General features: G+C 42.4%; 1 protein-coding gene across 2 annotated transcripts in view; it reads right to left on the bottom strand.

The window, feature by feature from the left end:
• Crim1 (cysteine rich transmembrane BMP regulator 1) overlaps positions 1-18,351 on the bottom strand; it is a 187,767-nt gene that overhangs the window by 62,124 nt on the left and 107,292 nt on the right. For both annotated transcript variants that reach the window (XM_004627610.3, XM_023711217.1), the window contains exons 5-7: positions 16,664-16,785; positions 6,408-6,590; positions 3,908-4,105 (exon numbers count right to left, since the gene is read on the bottom strand). In XM_004627610.3, coding sequence (XP_004627667.1) covers positions 3,908-4,105; positions 6,408-6,590; positions 16,664-16,785 — 503 coding nt within the window. The remainder of the gene's footprint in view (positions 1-3,907; positions 4,106-6,407; positions 6,591-16,663; positions 16,786-18,351) is intronic.

The following is an 18,351-nucleotide window of genomic DNA, read 5'->3' as shown; positions in this document are numbered from 1 at the left end:
CAGTCCACACTTAGGGTCCAGAGCTGGGGCTCCAGAATTCTGCTGCCACTTCTGAGCTGTATGCCCCACAGTGAGTCCCACTGGGATCTGAGTGACCACCTGGGAAGGATGCTGTGGGTGGACAAAATCTTCCAGCACTGAGGCCTGGCACACAGTCAGCGTGTGAGAAAGAGGCCAGCTACTCTCACGGAGTTACAAACACAGTGACACAATGGTGCTGGATGGGGATGCAGGTGCAATTTTGCTGGCTCCTCCCTTGTCTGTGTCAGTTTTTAAAAATAGAAGGTCACACCTTCCACGTGTATCCTTAAATCACATTACTTTAAATGCTTGCCCTTACGTTTCCACTCTTGATTTTTACAGGGATCCAAACAAAACTGAGACTAATGAATAAAAGGAAACATAAAGAAAAGGCAGCAAACACACGATGAGGCCGTAACTAGCTACAGACACGCAGACTGGAACGGCTTATCTGTACACCTGGGTTAGGTGTTGACAATAACTCACTACGACTTCATCATGAGAGTACTTAAGTGCCAACTTAAAAAGCACTTAGGTACTTGTGAATCAAGTTAGTTGTCAAGTAACAGCCTTGTCTTTAAGAGCTCCCAGTCCTCTGGGAGCCACCAGCCACATTCTGTTGTCACTTGGAAGGTAGGTGTCTTCAGCAACAATGACAGCTACGATTAGTTTCTTCCTCCCAGTACCACCTCCCAGGCCGCATTTGGAGATGCAGTAATGTACTTCAGAAGAGCCCATGGCCCAGTCCTTGTGTGGGCTCCTCGCCTCCAATATCAGGCTTTACGTACCTTGAGACATGGCTAGCAGAGCTAGAGTCAACACTTGTTACGTATTTGTGTGCTGTGAATTTGCTGGGGTCTTACCTGCATAAATAACAGTGGCTCTGATTTTCTGTAAATGATGTTGGTGGATTATTTACTATATATGAACACCTTGCTTTTCTCCATTTATACAATCTTTTTGATATTCTAAAATCACTTGCAAAATAAATTCATTCTCTAAGAACTAGAAAATAGATTCTTCTGAAAAGTTTTGTAAGAGGTAAAGTGCCAGCACACAAAAGAGACAGACAAGAGAGGGGACTAAAACAGCCGGAAGTGGAAATGACAAAGATGCCGGCTGGCTCTTGAGGTAGAGGGCTGCCAGGGCAGGAGGCAGGAGAAGGGAATGCAGGGGGTGGCAGACTCAAGCTCCCCTGAGGTCTGCATCCTGGCGAAGGTGGGTGCAGCATCCGGTCCTCCGCCCCTGGAGTAGCTGGAGTAGCTCTCAAGTTCCTCGTGGCTCTCTCCCTGCCGCACTATTCATCTCTCCCAGTGCAGCCACAGCCAGAGGAAGACACGCTAACGAGGGAACTCAGGCAGCGTGCACAGGTACGCTGGGTCACTCCAGGAGAGGGGAACAAAATCCAAATGCACTGAACGCAAGAGACTTCAGATGATCCCAGCTATGTGACACAATGGCAACTGAAGGGAAATTATCTAAATCTCTCTAAACCTTAATTTTTTCATTTCTAAATGGGACAGCAAGGCTTCGGCACACTGTTATGGTGACAATTAAAAGACACTGGGTACATAAAGCACTTAGCCCCTAGTATCTCATATGAATATTTCTTTTTTCCTTGTTAACTTTAAATTTTAGCCTAGGTTCTTTGAAGTTACGGATATCTCTTATTTATCTTTGCTTTTTCTGAACTGCAGTGCATTACTGCATCTCCAAATGCAGCCTGGTAGGTGTTACTGGGAGGAAGAAACTAATTGTAGCTGTCATTGTTGCGGAAGGCACCTACCTTCCAATTGACAACAGAACATGGTTGGTGGTTCCCAGAGGACTGGGAACTCTTAAAGACAAGGCTGCAGTTTATTAACTTTTTTATTAATTTAAGCTTATTAATTTTTTAGAATACCTCACCCAAACTTTTATTTATTTATTTATTTTTATCAAATAGTGGAAGATTAGATTACAATTCCAGGCAGATACTGCAGAATCCAAAAAGTAATCAACCAAACTAGCATTCCCTACGCAAATCCCTACATGAGGTAGGTGTAACTCAGGCTCGCTCTCTCTCTCTCTCTCTCTCTCTCTCTCACACACACACACACACACACTTTTCTCGTAGCCACATTTGTGCTGATGAATGCAAAAGACGAGCGAGGAAGGAGCTGTCTTTTGCTTTCCTTTTACTTACTATTGTTGGAAAGACACTATTTTTTATTTTATTTGATACAGGGTCACTATGCAGCTCAGACTTGTAGTGATCTTCCTGTCTCAGCCTTCCCAGTGCTGGGATTACAGGCATGCACCACCATGCCTGGTTTCAGGACCAGCACTGCGCTCCTAGAGTTCTGAGGCCAGCACAGCATGTGTACCAGGGATTGAACCTGGGTCCTTGAGCTTGCCAGGCAGGTGCCTGGATGGCCGAGCTATCTCCCCAGCCATGGCACTATTTTTTAAACAAGCTTTCTAAGTCTTATTTTAAACTGATCAATGAAGACTCAAGAGGTGAAAAGGGTAGTGCTCACGGGATTATATACTTACATTGTTGAAATTACAGTATCACCCACACACTGGCTCTTAAATATTTCAAGTTGATAATGGATCGTGCTTAATTCTTGGAGACAGATGTTTCTGCCTCTACTGGTGTCAGTAAGCTACCTTTTTCTATAAAGCCAGCAATGATGATACCTATTTCCATGTACTCCTTTCTCCAGCACGAAACCGCTGTCCTTAGGGGATTGGCAGGTTGTTTGTACCAGGCACAGGGCACTTCCACAACACCAGTCACCTGGAAGCTGTGAAAACTTGCAATGTGGCAGCTGCACCCTGGGGAGAGCACGGCTGAGAGAACTGGTGATGTCCACAGCATGGGAGCCCACCACGGGTCACCTTTTATACAATTTCCCCCCCCCCCCAGGTTCTTAAAAAGTCTCATCCTACAACAGTTAAATAAGTTAGTCAGTAAACTCTAAAGTTTAAATTTCCTAAAATGTAGGTGGAAGCAAATGACTTCTTGATACTTAAATGACTCGCTCGCCTTAGCTGACCTTCTGGAAAAACCTCACAGCTTCTTCATCTGTTTCTAAAAATTCTCGGAGGACCCTTCCCCAAAGTGGATTAATGTTTTGAGCCACACCAGCTCATTTTACTATGCAAATGTGCTCCTGGGGGCCAGACACGCTGTTAGCAGGAATGTTTGGTCTGCACTGGACAGAAGACAGCACCAGCAGGAGCAAGTGTGTGAAGAACACTCCCAGGTGCAAGAAGTGTGTGCAAGTGTGTGAAGAACACTCCCAGGTGCAAGAAGTGAACTGGAACAGCGGCTGAGACAAAGAAATGCTCTAGCACGCCTCCCCCCCGGAACAGAGGAGACAGAGCAGATGCAGGCAACCATGACCCGAGTCCAGCCTGCACAAAGCCGGAAGCCAGGCCTTCACGGTGCCAGGAGTAAGGAGAGAGCACAGAAGGAGGCACTGGAGCGCAACTGCCCTCGATGGCGCTGCTCTTTTTTGTTTCTATCAAAACTCCTGGGCTGTACAAGTGGGCCAAGCTGTATTTTAGTCATGAATCTTATTTCCAATTTTGTTTTGGTGTTGACCTTTGCATGTTAATTAGGTTTGCAGCGAACTGAATTACAATGTATGCATCCTTGTTGGTGTATTCAGATAAGCACATGTGCAATGGCAAAATAAAAACCACTCTATCCTCATTTTAAATTTGCAACATTTCCCCGAAATGATGAGTCTGAGATACATAATAAATTCATGTGCAACCAGTAACAGCATGAAACAGACATTATGTCTGAGTAAATAAAAAAACAAACAAGAACACACTGGCAGAAATTTCTCAGACGGGAGACTTTTGCCAGACTCATTAGCACGAGCAGGCCTACCTTCACACACAGGGCAGCACTCCCCGGGCACCTTCACGGGGCGCACGCAACTCTGCCCGCAGGCTGTGGCCACACAGTGCGGCTCGCCGCTGATGCACTGGCAGAAGGTGCAGTCGTCTTCCCGCCACCGGTCTCCATGGGCTCGGATCTGGCCATTGGCATAGCAGCCAGCAGGGTTGTTGAAAGGATACACCGGATCTAAATCAAAACACAAGTTCAGAGTAAGGCTGAGCACTTCCTAGAGCTCAACTCTGCCTGTGCTTAGAGACGTGTTTTCCTCCAGGATTTATTCATCAATAATTCTATTCCACCTGTGAGCAACAAAAGCCGAGAGTTACACAGGTGCTCCCTGCAGCGCATGCGAACGCAGCTGCCGTGCCCAGGAGGCGCTTTCTTCTCCCAACACTGTCTCAGGGAGGAGAAGCTGCAACCTGAAAGGCAGCGCGCAGATGTCAGCAGTAAGGCAGCACGTGGCCTGTAATCCCAGCACTTTTGGAGACTGAGGGAGGAGTTTTTAAAAGTTGGGAGGTTTTATGGATAGAGCTGTGGGCACCTGATCCATTCTGGGCTGTGACAATGTCTTCTGAATGGGTGACTGAACTGTCACACCTGCACTTACTACCCGTGAAAGAATCCTGTCCCACTGACCCCAGAGTGATGCTGTGACTGCTACATGCACTCATTTTTATAGTCATGTGGCTCCAGGTGGACAACAGGGGTCTGAGCAGGGCCTGGCTATAGCCGTGCACACGAGAAGGCTGGTTTAGACATTCCCTGGGTCACAGCTGATGTCGTGGAGGGAGACTGCGAATTCAGATCATTTTTCTTCCCATAAACTTGGCAGCTGAGTAGCAAACAAGTTTGGGGGACAGAATTATCCAAAGCTACTCTAAAATAGATTTTCTAGGAGCCAGTGGATAAAAGTGTAAATACTGTGCACAAAATCTCCAAGCATCCCTACAGCGAGAGCAACCAGATACAATTACTCCATTTTCTTTTATGAAATACATAAAACTGGCTTTTACCAAACAAGCACTGCTGTGCAGGGAGGAGCATCCAGAGTTGCACAGCTTTGTCTTTGTACTAAGAAGGGAAGAGAGAATTGTCAGAAGGCTAGAAGGCCAAAATTCAAAATAACGGAATCACAGCTTTCGAGGAGCAATTTGCCAGACGGAAATCACTACTAGACCTGAGCTAGATGGGATGAGACATTCTTTCTGAAAAATGTTAACAGTGTGCACCTTACATGTACTTTTGAGCCTGAATATGAATTCAAATACGTGAAACCTAGCCAGATCCATGGCCAGATAACCCACTTTGGAAAGGTTAAATTTCTGATGTATTTTTAAAAATCTGATGCCATCTAAAAAGTGAGCTACTTTTCTCCTGTGTTGGTGAAAGTATTTTTTTTAACTAGGAAAAAGATTCATTATTATACACAGCTGCTCAATGTTAGGCTGTTTTCATACTGTACACATTTTAGGCCTTTAATATTAAATGGTAAATACAGCTCAAATATTAAAATGTCAGGAAAACTACAAAAAAATACAGAAACTGAAATGATACTGCACTCCTACTTGTGTGCAATGATTGGGCACAAGAAAAACATATGACTCTGGACTGAAGATCGGTGACAAAAAGGTTGACAGTGTCATCCTTTCCAGGGAAACTACAGGCTCATTAAGCCCAGGAGTATGTTTCCTGGTTTCACCGTAAACTCGCATAAGTGAGTTACTTTGCTGAGGCTATTCCTAGTCCCTAAAATGGGTAGGCTGCAGTGGATGATGGTCAGTGGTGTTGTGAAAAGTTTATTATTTATGACTATAGAGACAGGAAGACAAAGTGCTCTGGAGGAATATGAGAAGAATAATTCTGGAAGAGAAGTGGGCAATGTAGATAACACAGGTCCATGAGTGTCAAATCTGATGCCTAGGACCACACATCTCATCGGCTGGGCCTAGAGTGGTGTCACTGTCGCACTACTCTGAAATCTCACTCTAACCATCACAGGATTTCAAGGAGGAGCAGCAGGATCCTGGCTCATGTGGAAGCAGGTGAGGTGGCTAGCGCTAAAGAGGGACGGCTGCTCCTAGAGTTGACTGGCTGAATGTGTTAGTGACCTGGGCCCTCCTATCTTATACTCTGAGTCATCTGAGGGAAATTCCACGCCAGAGAGAAGCAAATGTCTGCTCCAGGACTTGCTAAGGAACTGATGGAATGGCAGGGGAAGAACAGAAAGCAATTCTGTGAAGCCTCACATAGACTTGTGGGAACAGGTGACTAGCTGTCAACACCCAAGGTGTAGCAGCTTCCTTCAGGGAAGACTTTTCACATACACTACCTGGCATTGTTAACATTCTGAAAGTCAGGAAACGATGTTGTTAAAAAAAAGTACTTTAATATTGCTCTACTTTTGAATGATACTGAATGGGGGCCATTTGGATATTAAGCTCTGAGCCATGTATTCCCATATTGACCTTGACTTGGCACCTTCTCCTACCTTCACACACAGGGCAGCACTCCCCTTCAGGCACGTAGTATCTCTCACAGCTCAGCTCCCCACACTGGGCAGTGAAGCAGATGGAAACGCCTCCTTGGCAACGACAGAACCGGCAGTTGTCCATTCGAAACATGTCGCCATCGTAATACTCCACATTGTTGAATATGCAGGCTGGCTTTGTTTCTGAAAGGAGTCAGACAAGGCACATTTGAAGTCATTTTTGAGCGGTAGCCTTTTATGCTTTGCCAGCAGCTTCTAGAAAACTCTCTGATAGCAGAAGTTACAATTTAATGGAAATTTACTAAACTTTAACTTTCTTATAGAAGAAACAAAATAAAATAAAACAAAACAGTTATTCTGTTTACAGAATGGAACTAAAATTCCTTTTAGTAAACTCTATAATGACTTTCTCTTAGCCTAACTAAAGGTACCTTGAATGGCCATGGACTTCACCTATCTGATACACGCTGCAAAGAGAGTAAACTTGTTTCACGAAGTCATTCTCTAGGCCCCAGATGATCCTATTTCCATGTCAGGTTTGGTTCTGCCTCAAAAAATTCATAGGACATTAGGGGTCATGATAGTTCTATGTCTCTGGTATGCTCTCCTAAATTCTGTTTTCTACCTGGTTTAATAATGTATAATTTTAACAGTTCTTGGCCTTTAGCATACATTACCCCATTTACTCTCAGAGCAAAGGTCTAACTAATGTAGGTATTACAGTATCACCCTGAGTTTAGAAGTGAGGAAATCCTACTTGATTTGCTTAAAAGCACTCATTTAGCAATGACAGAAGCAAAAGCTCTGGCCTGTTAAGCTTGTGCTCCATCATGTTTCAAAGCTATGTTCTTCTGAGGACACACAATGCCACATTTAGAACTCTCAGCATGATACTAATGATTTTCAATTTTTCTCTGACCTGAAACACTCTCCAACTTCATTCTTTATCTCTTAATTTGATTGTTTTAAAATAACTCCAACTAGGGCCAGAGAGAGAGAGCTCAATGGACTAAGCACTTGCTTAGGCGAGCACAGGGGTTAGGGTTAGATCCCCTCACCACATGCCACGCCAGCCTCGTTCCCAGGCATGCAGAGCTGGCCACCAAGACAGGGCATAGTGGCGCATGCCTGTAATCCCAGGGTTGGGAGGAACACTATGAGTCCGAGCTGCGTAGTGAGACCCTGTACCAAATACATAAACAAAAATACTCCAACTAGACAAAGTCATTGGAAGAAAAGAAAACACTACCTCTTACAAATATAAACATAAAAATTCTCAAAGAAATTACTAGCAGGCTCAGAAATACTATTACATCTGATTTTTGACAAGAGTGGCAAGACAACTGAATGGGAAAAAAATCTCCAACAAACGGTGATGGGGTGACTGGATCTCCACCCCCGCCCCCAAATGGCAATGAAGCTCCTCTGTCTCACACACACAAATCATGGGGCGTGCTTTTAATAGCTACACGTGCAGAAATTTTACAACACAGAAGTAAAACTTTGTGACCTTAGGATAGGTAATGAATTCTTAGATATGACAAAAAAGCATAAACAATGACAATATAGCAAAAGTAGGTAAACTGGACTTAATCTATTTTTGTTCTTCAAAAAAGACATCACTGAAAAAATGAAAAAGACAACCCCCCAGATTTGGAGAAAGGATTTTCTAATCATATCTCATAAAGCTATAACTCAACAGTAAAAATAACTCAGCTGAAGAATGGGAAAACATTTGAACAGCTGTTTCTAGAAATGGCAATAAACACATTAAAAGATGCTCAACATCATCATCTAAAGGGAGAACACAAACGAAAGTCACGACTTCACACCTACAAGGATGGCTGCACTCAAGAAGACAGGTAGTAACAAGTGTTGATGAGAACAGATGGGATTCTCACGGATGGCTAGTGGTGACGTGGAAACACAGTTGTGGCAAACAGGCTGGCAAGCCCTCAAAATATTAAATAGTCACCCTCCACTGAAACAATTTGACTCCCAGTCATCTATCCAGGGAATCAGACACATATTTCACATAAAAACTTGTACATAACATTCAAAGAAGCATTATTCACAAAAGCCAAAGGAGGAAAACAACCCCGTGTCCACTAACTGATACACAGATAAATAAAAAGTAGTATATCCGTGCAATACAATGTTACTTGGCCATAAAAAGACTAAGTTTTGAAATATGCTACAAACTTCGAAAATACTGTGTTGAGTGGAAGAAGCCAGGAACTAGACTATGTATTACACAAAATACATAATTTATTTTATATAAATTACATAAACTTGACCTATATAAAATATCCCTATAGGCATATTAGACCCATCTATAGAGGCAGAAAGTAGATTAGTGGTTGCTTGGGGCTGAAGATGCTGGGGGGATGGGAAATGAATGCTAACAGTTTAAGCAATTTGGGAAGGTTGTGGGTGAAAATTATTCTAAAATTATAGTGATGGCGGCACATCTATGCATATACTAAAATCTTGGTGAATGGCATAATCTGTGCCTTAATAAAGTTACTATAAAGTACTCTGAAGCTGAACAAAGTCCTGTGCTGATCCATCTCACTCAGTCAGGTAGGAAAAGCTACAAGACAATATTCACATGTTTCATGAGCTCCCCTGTCTTCTCCAGAGTTCTTACTGTATAACCCTCAATATCTAAAATACTTTCAGAAACCTGCACTACATTTTAAATGGAGTATGTATTCACACTGAACTTAAAGACAACCACTTTCTCATTTGATTTTATAACCACCCTGCTGGGAAGAAGGAGCAAGTAAGACAGATAGTAATATTTGTTTATTTTGTTTGTCTAAATATATATTATATATGTTGTCTTTCAATGAGGAAAGTAAGGTGGAGTGAAAGCAAAATTGTGTGTGTGTGTGTGTGTGTGTGTGTGTGTGTAACTGTGAGGTATATGCTTAGGCCTCTTAATGCTGTTGCATGTATTCTTTTTTTCAGACAAGTAAGTTTTGTTAAAAAGCATCATCTTCCTGTAGCTCAGGATCCTTCTACATACTTTCAGTCAATGTAGTTACCTGAACTGGGACTAGAAGGAACTGTGGAGCTAGACCACAAATTCCAAAACTGTAAGAGAGGAAGTGATTGTATAAATCAAACTTGCGTGCCACAGAGTGAAGTGAAACTAAATGCTAAAGAAATGTTAAACAGCCATGCAATCAGAGAAGAAAAATTTATAATACGGTTGACTTGCTCAACCCTATCCACCATGTGTGAGGCTACAAGTCTTGGTGTAAGACATGAAGGGTCAGGGAGGGAACATTCTGGTTCCACGGGAAGCTGCTCAGGGGAACGTGTTCCATGGTGGGTGTGCCCAGGGTTCACTAGTGAGGCACAAGAGCAAGGGTGCCGAATCTAGAACGATGCAGAATCTCCCACAGCACAGCCTGGAAAGCACAATTAATCCTTGAGGGTAAAAAAATTACAACACAAAGAGAAATTTATACAAGTTATTAAAAAAAAGAGTATGATAAAAAGGCTAATGGTATTTTTGAGGACTAACAGCTAATTACTTCCTCACCAGCCCAGGATAGATGCAAATCACTGAGCAGTGCAATATGCTACCAAAGGATAACTTAAGCAGATGTGGAACCGAAACATGTTATGAGGACATACTTTAGTATGTAATTTGTACTTCTCATGCAAAGACATATAAAAGTGTCTTTTTAGTGATTTCTGTATGTGTTTTGATTCTGTCAATTAAAATTTATTTTTCCCCAGTAGTCCCAAATTTTCTGATCAGGGAGATTATGAGGCCACAGAGGAAAGTGACTGATGATGTACACTGTGCCCAAGGAGAGTCAGCTACAGAGAAAAAAATCCTTTCCGGCTTTCACAGAGAGCAAATTGGTCAATGGCCGTGACTCATCCAGACGGCTGACACTGACAAGAGATCTACAAGGTATTGTACATAATTTTAGGGTAAATCCTGGGGGGATTTGACTGACCTTGCCAGATACAAAAGTTACAATTTTACTTATATAGGTCTTGGTTTAACTTGGTCTTAAACATCCAGCAGAAAAGTATAACCACGAGGTAGAAAAGTAATGCCATATTAATATACTGAGCTGTATAAGGTTGGGCTGCAAAAGGCTCAAATCAACAACTTCATACAAATGCCAGTTCTGCTGATAACCCACTACTATTATGGACTATTGGACTATACTGGACTATTTTGCTGAATTCAAGTACCTACAATCTTTGAACTGGAGTCAAGTATGAAAAGGTCCTTTAAAGACTTCTCCAAATACAGCTTCTCTAACAATAACGGAACACCCATCTCTGACAAAACAAAACAAAAGAAGGGGGTATAAATGAAGGACCATTTTGTAGTGAAAAAAAGTATCTATATGTATATGCAAATAGGATAGATATATAGCTACCTTCTATGAGTTCAATAAGAAAGGTCTGTACTAATATTGTCTAGACAAGATATCATGTCTGCATCTTGTCCTCTACTACAAAGACAACAATATGCAATGTATTAATTATTGTAACTGTCCTACTAACCTATTTTGAAACTGTTTCAATGCTATTTTTTCTTATTAAAATGAATAAAAACTAAAAAAATAAAATAAATTAAAAGACAACAAAAAAACCTGAAATTCCTTGAAAGCAAGCATTAATATTCAATTATTTCCCAAATCTTGTATAACTATATCTGTTAATCTGAGCAACAGTTTAAAAATAAAAACAGATAATATAACAACCATTGTTAATTAGCTATTCCTATTTTGAAAATCTGTAACATATGAATTGTTGTAAGTTACCCTGTTTCAGTCTTTTTTCTATTTGTTTTTGCTTATGTTTTTACTCTTCGAAATAAAATACAATTAAAAAAATAAACAAAATTTATGTTTCTAAATTCTGGAAAATTCTTTCCCTCTTCAATAGAGTCCAGGAAAGGAGCTTTAAAATACAGACTTCTAGGGGCTGGTAAGATGGCTCAGTGGTCTAAAGCACCTATTTAGAACAAGTTTAGCAAAGCACGGACTGTGGTTCAATCCCCCAGCACCACATGCCAGCCAGCCCTGCCCCCTGGTGGGCTGAGCTGGACACACACACACACACACACACACACACACACACACACACAAATAAAATTAAAAAAAATACAGACTTCTAGTAAACTAGTATAACCTGCCAAATCATACTGATTGGCAGACGGTTGTAGATCATCATTTCAGCAAAGGAGAAGACTAAAATATAGAACTTCACATCAAATATGGAAAAAGAAAATTCCAAATAGATACACTTTTTTAAAAATGTATTTAATACAGGGTCTACAGGGTCTCACTAGACAGACTTATACAGGTCTTGGTTTAACTTGGTCTTAAACATCCAGCAGAAAAGTATAACCACGAGGTAGAAAAGTAATGCCATATTAATATACTGAGCTGTATAAGGCTGGGCTGCAAAAGGCTCAAATCAACAACTTCATACAAATGCCAGTTCTGCTAATAACCCACTGGTAATAACAGTGATCATCCTGTTTTCAGCCTCCCAAGCGCTGGGACTACAGGCGCATGCCACCATGCCCAGTCTTATTCATCATCTCAGTACACCCTGGGGGTGGGGCCAGCATGGCACCCCAGGGATTGAACCACGGTCCCTATGTCTGCCCAAGCAGGTGCTTTAGTCCACTGAGCTATCTGGCTGGCCTGAATAGATAGCACTTTTATTGCTTTTTTCATTTAATTTCTTAACAGTAAACAGTGGGCCCTTTTCCTCTGGTAGTGTTTCTCTGTGGAGGGGGAGCTGAGTTGTATGGACAGAGGTCTGGAGCCAAAGGAAAGACAACTGCACGACAGACAGCTGCCGCTGACTACTTCTGTATAAGTTGACAGTAAGCTGATATAATTCAAAGCCAGTAGAAGGGTTTACAAGTTCTGAAGGGGAGAGAAACCCTTTCTATTGGGTAAGAACGTATGCTAGAATTTACCAAACATTATTTCAGGATAAGGGAAAGGGGACAATACTTATAAAGGACTGCAACAGTCCTTTAACAGTAGCTTAAACACACTCAGCAGAATACTTCTTTCAAAGCATGAGATTCTGTCCATGTCTATATTAGACGGTACATACTTTAAAACTATTACTGAGCATAGCTACTCTAAAGACGGGATTTTTAACAGGTAACTTTTGGACTAGCTTTCTTATTAACAGGCCACCACTGGGCTCAAGTTTTCAGGATACAATTTTATATGAGGACAAGCTGATTTTAGATATGGCTCTCCTGTAAATGATCAATTTTACATGTTAATGTCTGAAAGAAAATTCTGTCAGGTCCAACTTAAGATCATGGCCAATTTTTATGAACCCTTTAAAAATGCCTGAATAAAACAGGAACTAACTACTGGGTGAGCAGCATGACCTTAGGTGAGACTTCTAGTTATTAGTACTCAATGAATAATCTACATTTTAATACTGCTGTAAGAATCAGAGTGCTGCAGGGACCACAAAATTTCAGATAGCACAGAAACAGGGGATGGGACCAGGGAGATGGCTCAGTAGAATAAGCGCTTGCCTGGCAAACTCAAGGTCCTGAGTTCAATCCCTGGTTCCACCAAAAAAAAAAAAAAAAAAAAAAAAAAAAGCAAGAATGAAAGAAAGAAAACAGGTGAAAGACACAAGCTACTGATGTCCTCCCTGAACCTCCTTCATCCCCCTAGCACTGTGCTTGCCTAGTCCAGCTGTACGCAGCAGGGACTTGTGATCCTCCAGTCCCTGCCCTACCCACCCACTGCTCTCTGTGACTCTGGGAAGAAGAGGAGGATTTTCCCTCTTTTATACCAATGACAAGTTCTTAAAACTGGGTATGGACTGGCCTCAAGACATTCTTGCTCCTTCTCGCTATATTGTGAAGTATTAAGCACTATGAGGTTAAAATTACCTCAGGGGGTTTCAATTGGTTGATATTCAAGACATTAATAACAGACCAATTCATTACTCACTTGAGAACATTTTTTAAACTGAACTGCAAAGAGAAGTATATTTATGGAGGCCGTTCTCACCATCTAGTCATCCAGCCAAGTGTTTTCTAAGCTCAGGAGTCCCAAGTACTGTGTGAATATTTTTAAATGTTATGTTATCACTGTAATGATTATCTTTTTAAAAAGTATGGAAGTATGTGGGGTCATTTGGTGGCCACTTAGGAGCTGAGCGCTGCTGCACATGTGGGGCTGGGGCCCTTGGATCTCATCCATCACGTGGGGAACCCTGGAATGGAGAGATCCCTAGGCATCTACACGCTGGCCGGCTCAACCTGGCTTTTGAAATGGCTTCTACCAAGCCGCACTGTGGATTTTCCTTTTGCTTTTTGTTGGGAAGAACAACCACAGGACATGGCTGCTGTATCTGCGGCGGCAGAGTATCCAAAGCCAAGACACTTCAGTACGCAATGCTTCCCTTTAATTTCCACGTGAGAAACCATCAGAGAGAGGGCTGCCCCGTCCAGCAGGCTCTCCGCCTCTGAAAGCAGGAGCTGTGCATCTGACCCTCTTTCTTCTTTCACTTTGAGAGCAAATCTGATGTTTAACTCTGGCAACTACATAAGACACAGCCTGCACACCCATGGATACTCTGTTTAATTCTGACTTCCAGATTTTACTTACAAAACCTATGGTTATGCTTTTCTTTTCTAATTAATATTTTACCACTGTGTTATTGAATCTGTTCTTACTATAAAGTTGCTTCAAATCCTTGTGGCTAAGCAAGGCCACACACACACACACGCACACACGCACGCACGCACGCACACACACAGGATCTCTTTAAGTGATAATGATGGAGCTTTGATATGTAGTATCATCTCATAGTGGTCTTATGACAAGAGCTACTGGGTAAAAAAATACACAGTCATAATATTTATATGACACATACAAACTATTAATAGTTTATGTGTGTCAAAGTCTAGTAAAATATAGACTTCAAGGCAGAATGTTCTTCAAAGTATTCTATACAATTAAGAATCTTCATAGTGTTATAGTTCTAATCTCTTCTACAACTGGTTTGTACAGTAAGAGACATTATCGAGCAGGACAAGAAATAAAACGAAGCTCACTCAGTAAGTTTAGGGTGGAAGACAATAGCAACCACTAGAAGCACAGTGGCCCTGTATTGTGGTTTCAAAATTCTCTCACAGCAGATGGTAAATCTGATTTCCTGAAGTCAGGGCTCTATAAAACATGGCTATAAAGGAGGGCAGGCCCTGACGACTGATCCCAAGGTCACTGAGAAAGGGTGTAATTATCAGCCACCCTGGACACATCAGATTAGAGCAAGATGTAAAGTGAAGGTCCTGATAAGAAAGACATGGCACTTGGATTTCTAGAATCAAGAAGCAAAGGAAGAAAGGCATTAACCTCACCCAGAGAAAACAAGAGCAAATTTTATTACTCTATGTTGTATTTTCAGGAGAAAAATGACCAACAGTTAAAACACAGGGCAGTAAAAGATGGAGTTTTCCCATAAATTAATCTTTCTATAAGCTTGTTTTTAGCAGCCGCCTCCCCAAGAAACTATGATTGTCTGAATTAGATTACTGTCATTCCCTCAAAAAGACTTGGGGTTCTGTGTGAGGCAAGAAGAACGCTTATCTCTATGGCCCCAAGGTGAAGTGATAAGAGTCCTATCCTCTAGCAATTCACATTCTAGAATGAGGAATATTTGCAGAGAGGAGGAAGCATATCCAGGGGAGCCCAGTGAGGAGCAAAGCAATGTATTCTGTCTCAACTAACATAAGAATTATAATACCTGGTAAGCATTTGCAGGAAAGAGTACAAGTATTTACTGAGCATCACTTCCCATCAATTACACTGCAATGCACCCAGAAAGAAAGATCTGTTTGTCCGCTATTTGGTATTTAACAGACAGAACTAGCAGGTCGCTGATAGCAGGAGTGGAGACAAGCAGGCCAAAGAGACAAATGTGTATGAACTTGCCCCACACTCTTCCTTGTATGCCTGTATTTTTATTTTTAAGGTCTGTACATCAGGATGCTTGACCTTAATGTATTCATTTCCCACCACCATTTGGCAGAAAAGTCTGAGGATGTGAAGAGAAGGTGGGTACACCGAATAACCAAGACTACTTGCGGCTGAAGCACGATCCTAAGAGTTTCACATGTAACACCTCACCTTGAATCTACTGTTTCTCACTTTGGTTTACAGATGTAGAACTGAGGCCCAGGGAAACCAGGGGATTTCCTCAGTTACACAGCTAGTTCCTGGAGGAACCAATTTTCAAACTAAGGTCATCTGTGTCCCGTCTTAACTGAAAAGCCATGCCACAAATATTCCTTCAGAGCAAACCCAAGCAACGCAACACACAACCACTGGATGGAGGCGCCTGGGATGTAGTCAGCGAGACTCAACTTTAATGTGACTTTTTTTTTTAATGGGCCTGGGCAGAGGGAAGGAAGCTGCCTGAAGACTGAAGTCCTAAAGGCAGTAGTAAAGACGGACATTTCGATGTGCGTGATTTTGGGACTGATTAAGTAATACTTTGCAATCACTCACAGCTAACCTAACTGCTTCCGCCCCGCCCCTGAAAATTCTGGTGGAGAAACACATTTTAGGTGCTCTTCCCACCTAGCATGAAAATTCAGGAAGTATCAAAGTCAATAAGTCACTAAAAGCTACGTCTCTTAGGAAGGGTCAAAGGACAGACAGGTTCTGTGTGTGAAGGAATCCTATGGCCAGCACGCCTTTTTTCTGGCCCACGTGGGCCAAGCTTAACGCAGATCAGTACTGATGGCCAGACATGTGCCAAACTGTTCTCTTCTCAGTAGGAAAACACTAAACCAGACAGGCAGCATCTTTTCTATTTCAAATTATGGCAACCCCATGCAGCTTTAATTACAGTACCTCCTGACATCAATGAACAGGCTACTGAGTGACACAGGACTATGACAATATACTCTATGAGAATTTTTTACTGAAATCCCAATCTCTGGATATTCTGAAACCCAGAAAAGTAAGGTAGCTATATGCAATCTGTTATTACATTTCCAAAATTCTCTTCCTGGTGAAACACTGATTCCCATCCTACCTTCCTCTACTACACTACAGGAGCTGGAGTAAAGCTCAAGTCTGCGAGCCTTTGTCAAGTCCCTGAATATACTCTCTGCTCTGTAGGAGGCAGAAGCAGCTGGGCTGGACCCTCCCTCCGGCTGCTGCTGCAGCACAAATGTACACGCTCCAAGAACAAGAGAAACCACGTACCATTAACACATTCAAAGACATCACAGCACTTTCCGGGTGTCCCATCTCCACGAGAGACTATGCGGGGAGTGGATCCCACCTCACACACGGGGAAACCACATAAGCCAGAGAGACACTCGCATCTGAAACCAAAGAAAAGGGAAGGAAAACCCCATGAATACAACAACATAGAAGTTGGGAGACCACAAACAAAGTGGCAGTGGCAAAGTACCAGGTCTGCATGACTCAGTCTCGTTTATCTAGGGTCACTGGGAGATGGGTGAGGGGAGGGGCCCCCCTGAAATCTGCTTTCCAAGTCACTATAGCTCATCTCCTTTACAGATACAGCTCTTAGCTTTAACCATTTTGGCAGAAAGACTTGTAAGATGCATTACTTCATTTCTTACTTCATCAGACAGGAATGGAGCATAACAAACATTTTTAGGTGCCGTGGGGCCGTCTTTCAATGTATATGTTACGTCATCCTTTGAGTTAATAATGCTCAAAGGGGCCAAGGCGGAGTGAGCCTCCTGCAGGGAGTGGCCCCACGTTGCAGCTTTGCACGGCTGATGTGCAAGCGTCCCCCCAAGTTTTTCCTGTTTCAGCAATTAAGTGATTACCTTCTCAGCCTTCTCTTGCCACTGTCTCTAGGAGCACCCTCAGCTGGAGCAGCTTTAATTTACAATTCTGCAGACTAAGAACCAGGCAAAGACTGACTGAGGGCTCTATAACTGGAAGCATAGGCTTGAACAGACAGACTCCGTGGGCGCTACCTTAGAAGTAGCAAGTCTTAACTTCGGATCTCTCGTCACTATCTGCGCTTCTATCGCTACATACCTCAACGTGGTGTTCAATGGATTACAGGCCGGCTATGCCTGCTCTTACCCTTAACTCCACCTCTGCTGAGAAGCCTGCTTAAGTGCAAAGATCTGGTGACTATATGCAGGCAAAAATAAGAGGAGACCAAATGTCTTATCTGTGACAATGAAACAGGAAGCAGCAAGTGAGATGGAGGGTAGTTGGGTGTCTAGTCAGCCTGTCAAGGCGATGTAAGAAACGAGCAACACACGGCAGTTCCCAGACTCCCCTAAGGGTGGAACTGTGGGCCGGAAGTGGAGGTACATCAACTGGGGAGTTCTCAGGGTCAGAGGAACACAGGTCATCCCAAAGGACATCCTGGCAAGAAGCATGGTGGTATTCATGTACAGTGAGGGTCAAGATCAGGGGAGGTGGTGCTCCCAGCATGGAAGAACTTCTGACATATTCATTTACTTTTTTCCTTCTTATTTAGGTGATTGGTTCATTTCCCTTTGTTTTTTGGATCTTTAGTTGAAATATACTTGTGTTCTTCAAGTACCTCAATAATCAAGATTCGGAGATTTAACGATGTGTACAGTTAACTGTGAAACTAGAAAGGAAAGAAATTAAAATCTGCAACAAAGACCAAAGCTACTGAAAAGGTGAGAGTGGCCCCCTACCGCCATCCCTTGCAGGACTCTTATATGTGGGGTGATGGTTACACTGGACTTCTGGGAGAAGAGGGTGTTAGATGACTAAGGTTTTCTCCAGTGACATTTCTACCTACAGTCTAAAGTAAGTGTCTGCCACTTCAATGTGTGCTGAAGTACAATCTTGCTAATTCGCTGTCTGTATTCCTGCAGGGCAATCATCTTCTACAGCTGAGTAACTGTGAGCCTTGTTTTCAGCAT

The sequence above is a fragment of the Octodon degus genome, unplaced genomic scaffold (assembly GCF_000260255.1).
Source record: "Octodon degus isolate 3935 unplaced genomic scaffold, OctDeg1.0 scaffold00020, whole genome shotgun sequence".
In the NCBI taxonomy this organism is placed as follows: Eukaryota; Metazoa; Chordata; class Mammalia; order Rodentia; family Octodontidae; genus Octodon; species Octodon degus.
The sequence above is the reverse complement of the archived record's forward strand: the minus strand, read 5'-3'. Positions and strand labels throughout refer to the sequence as shown.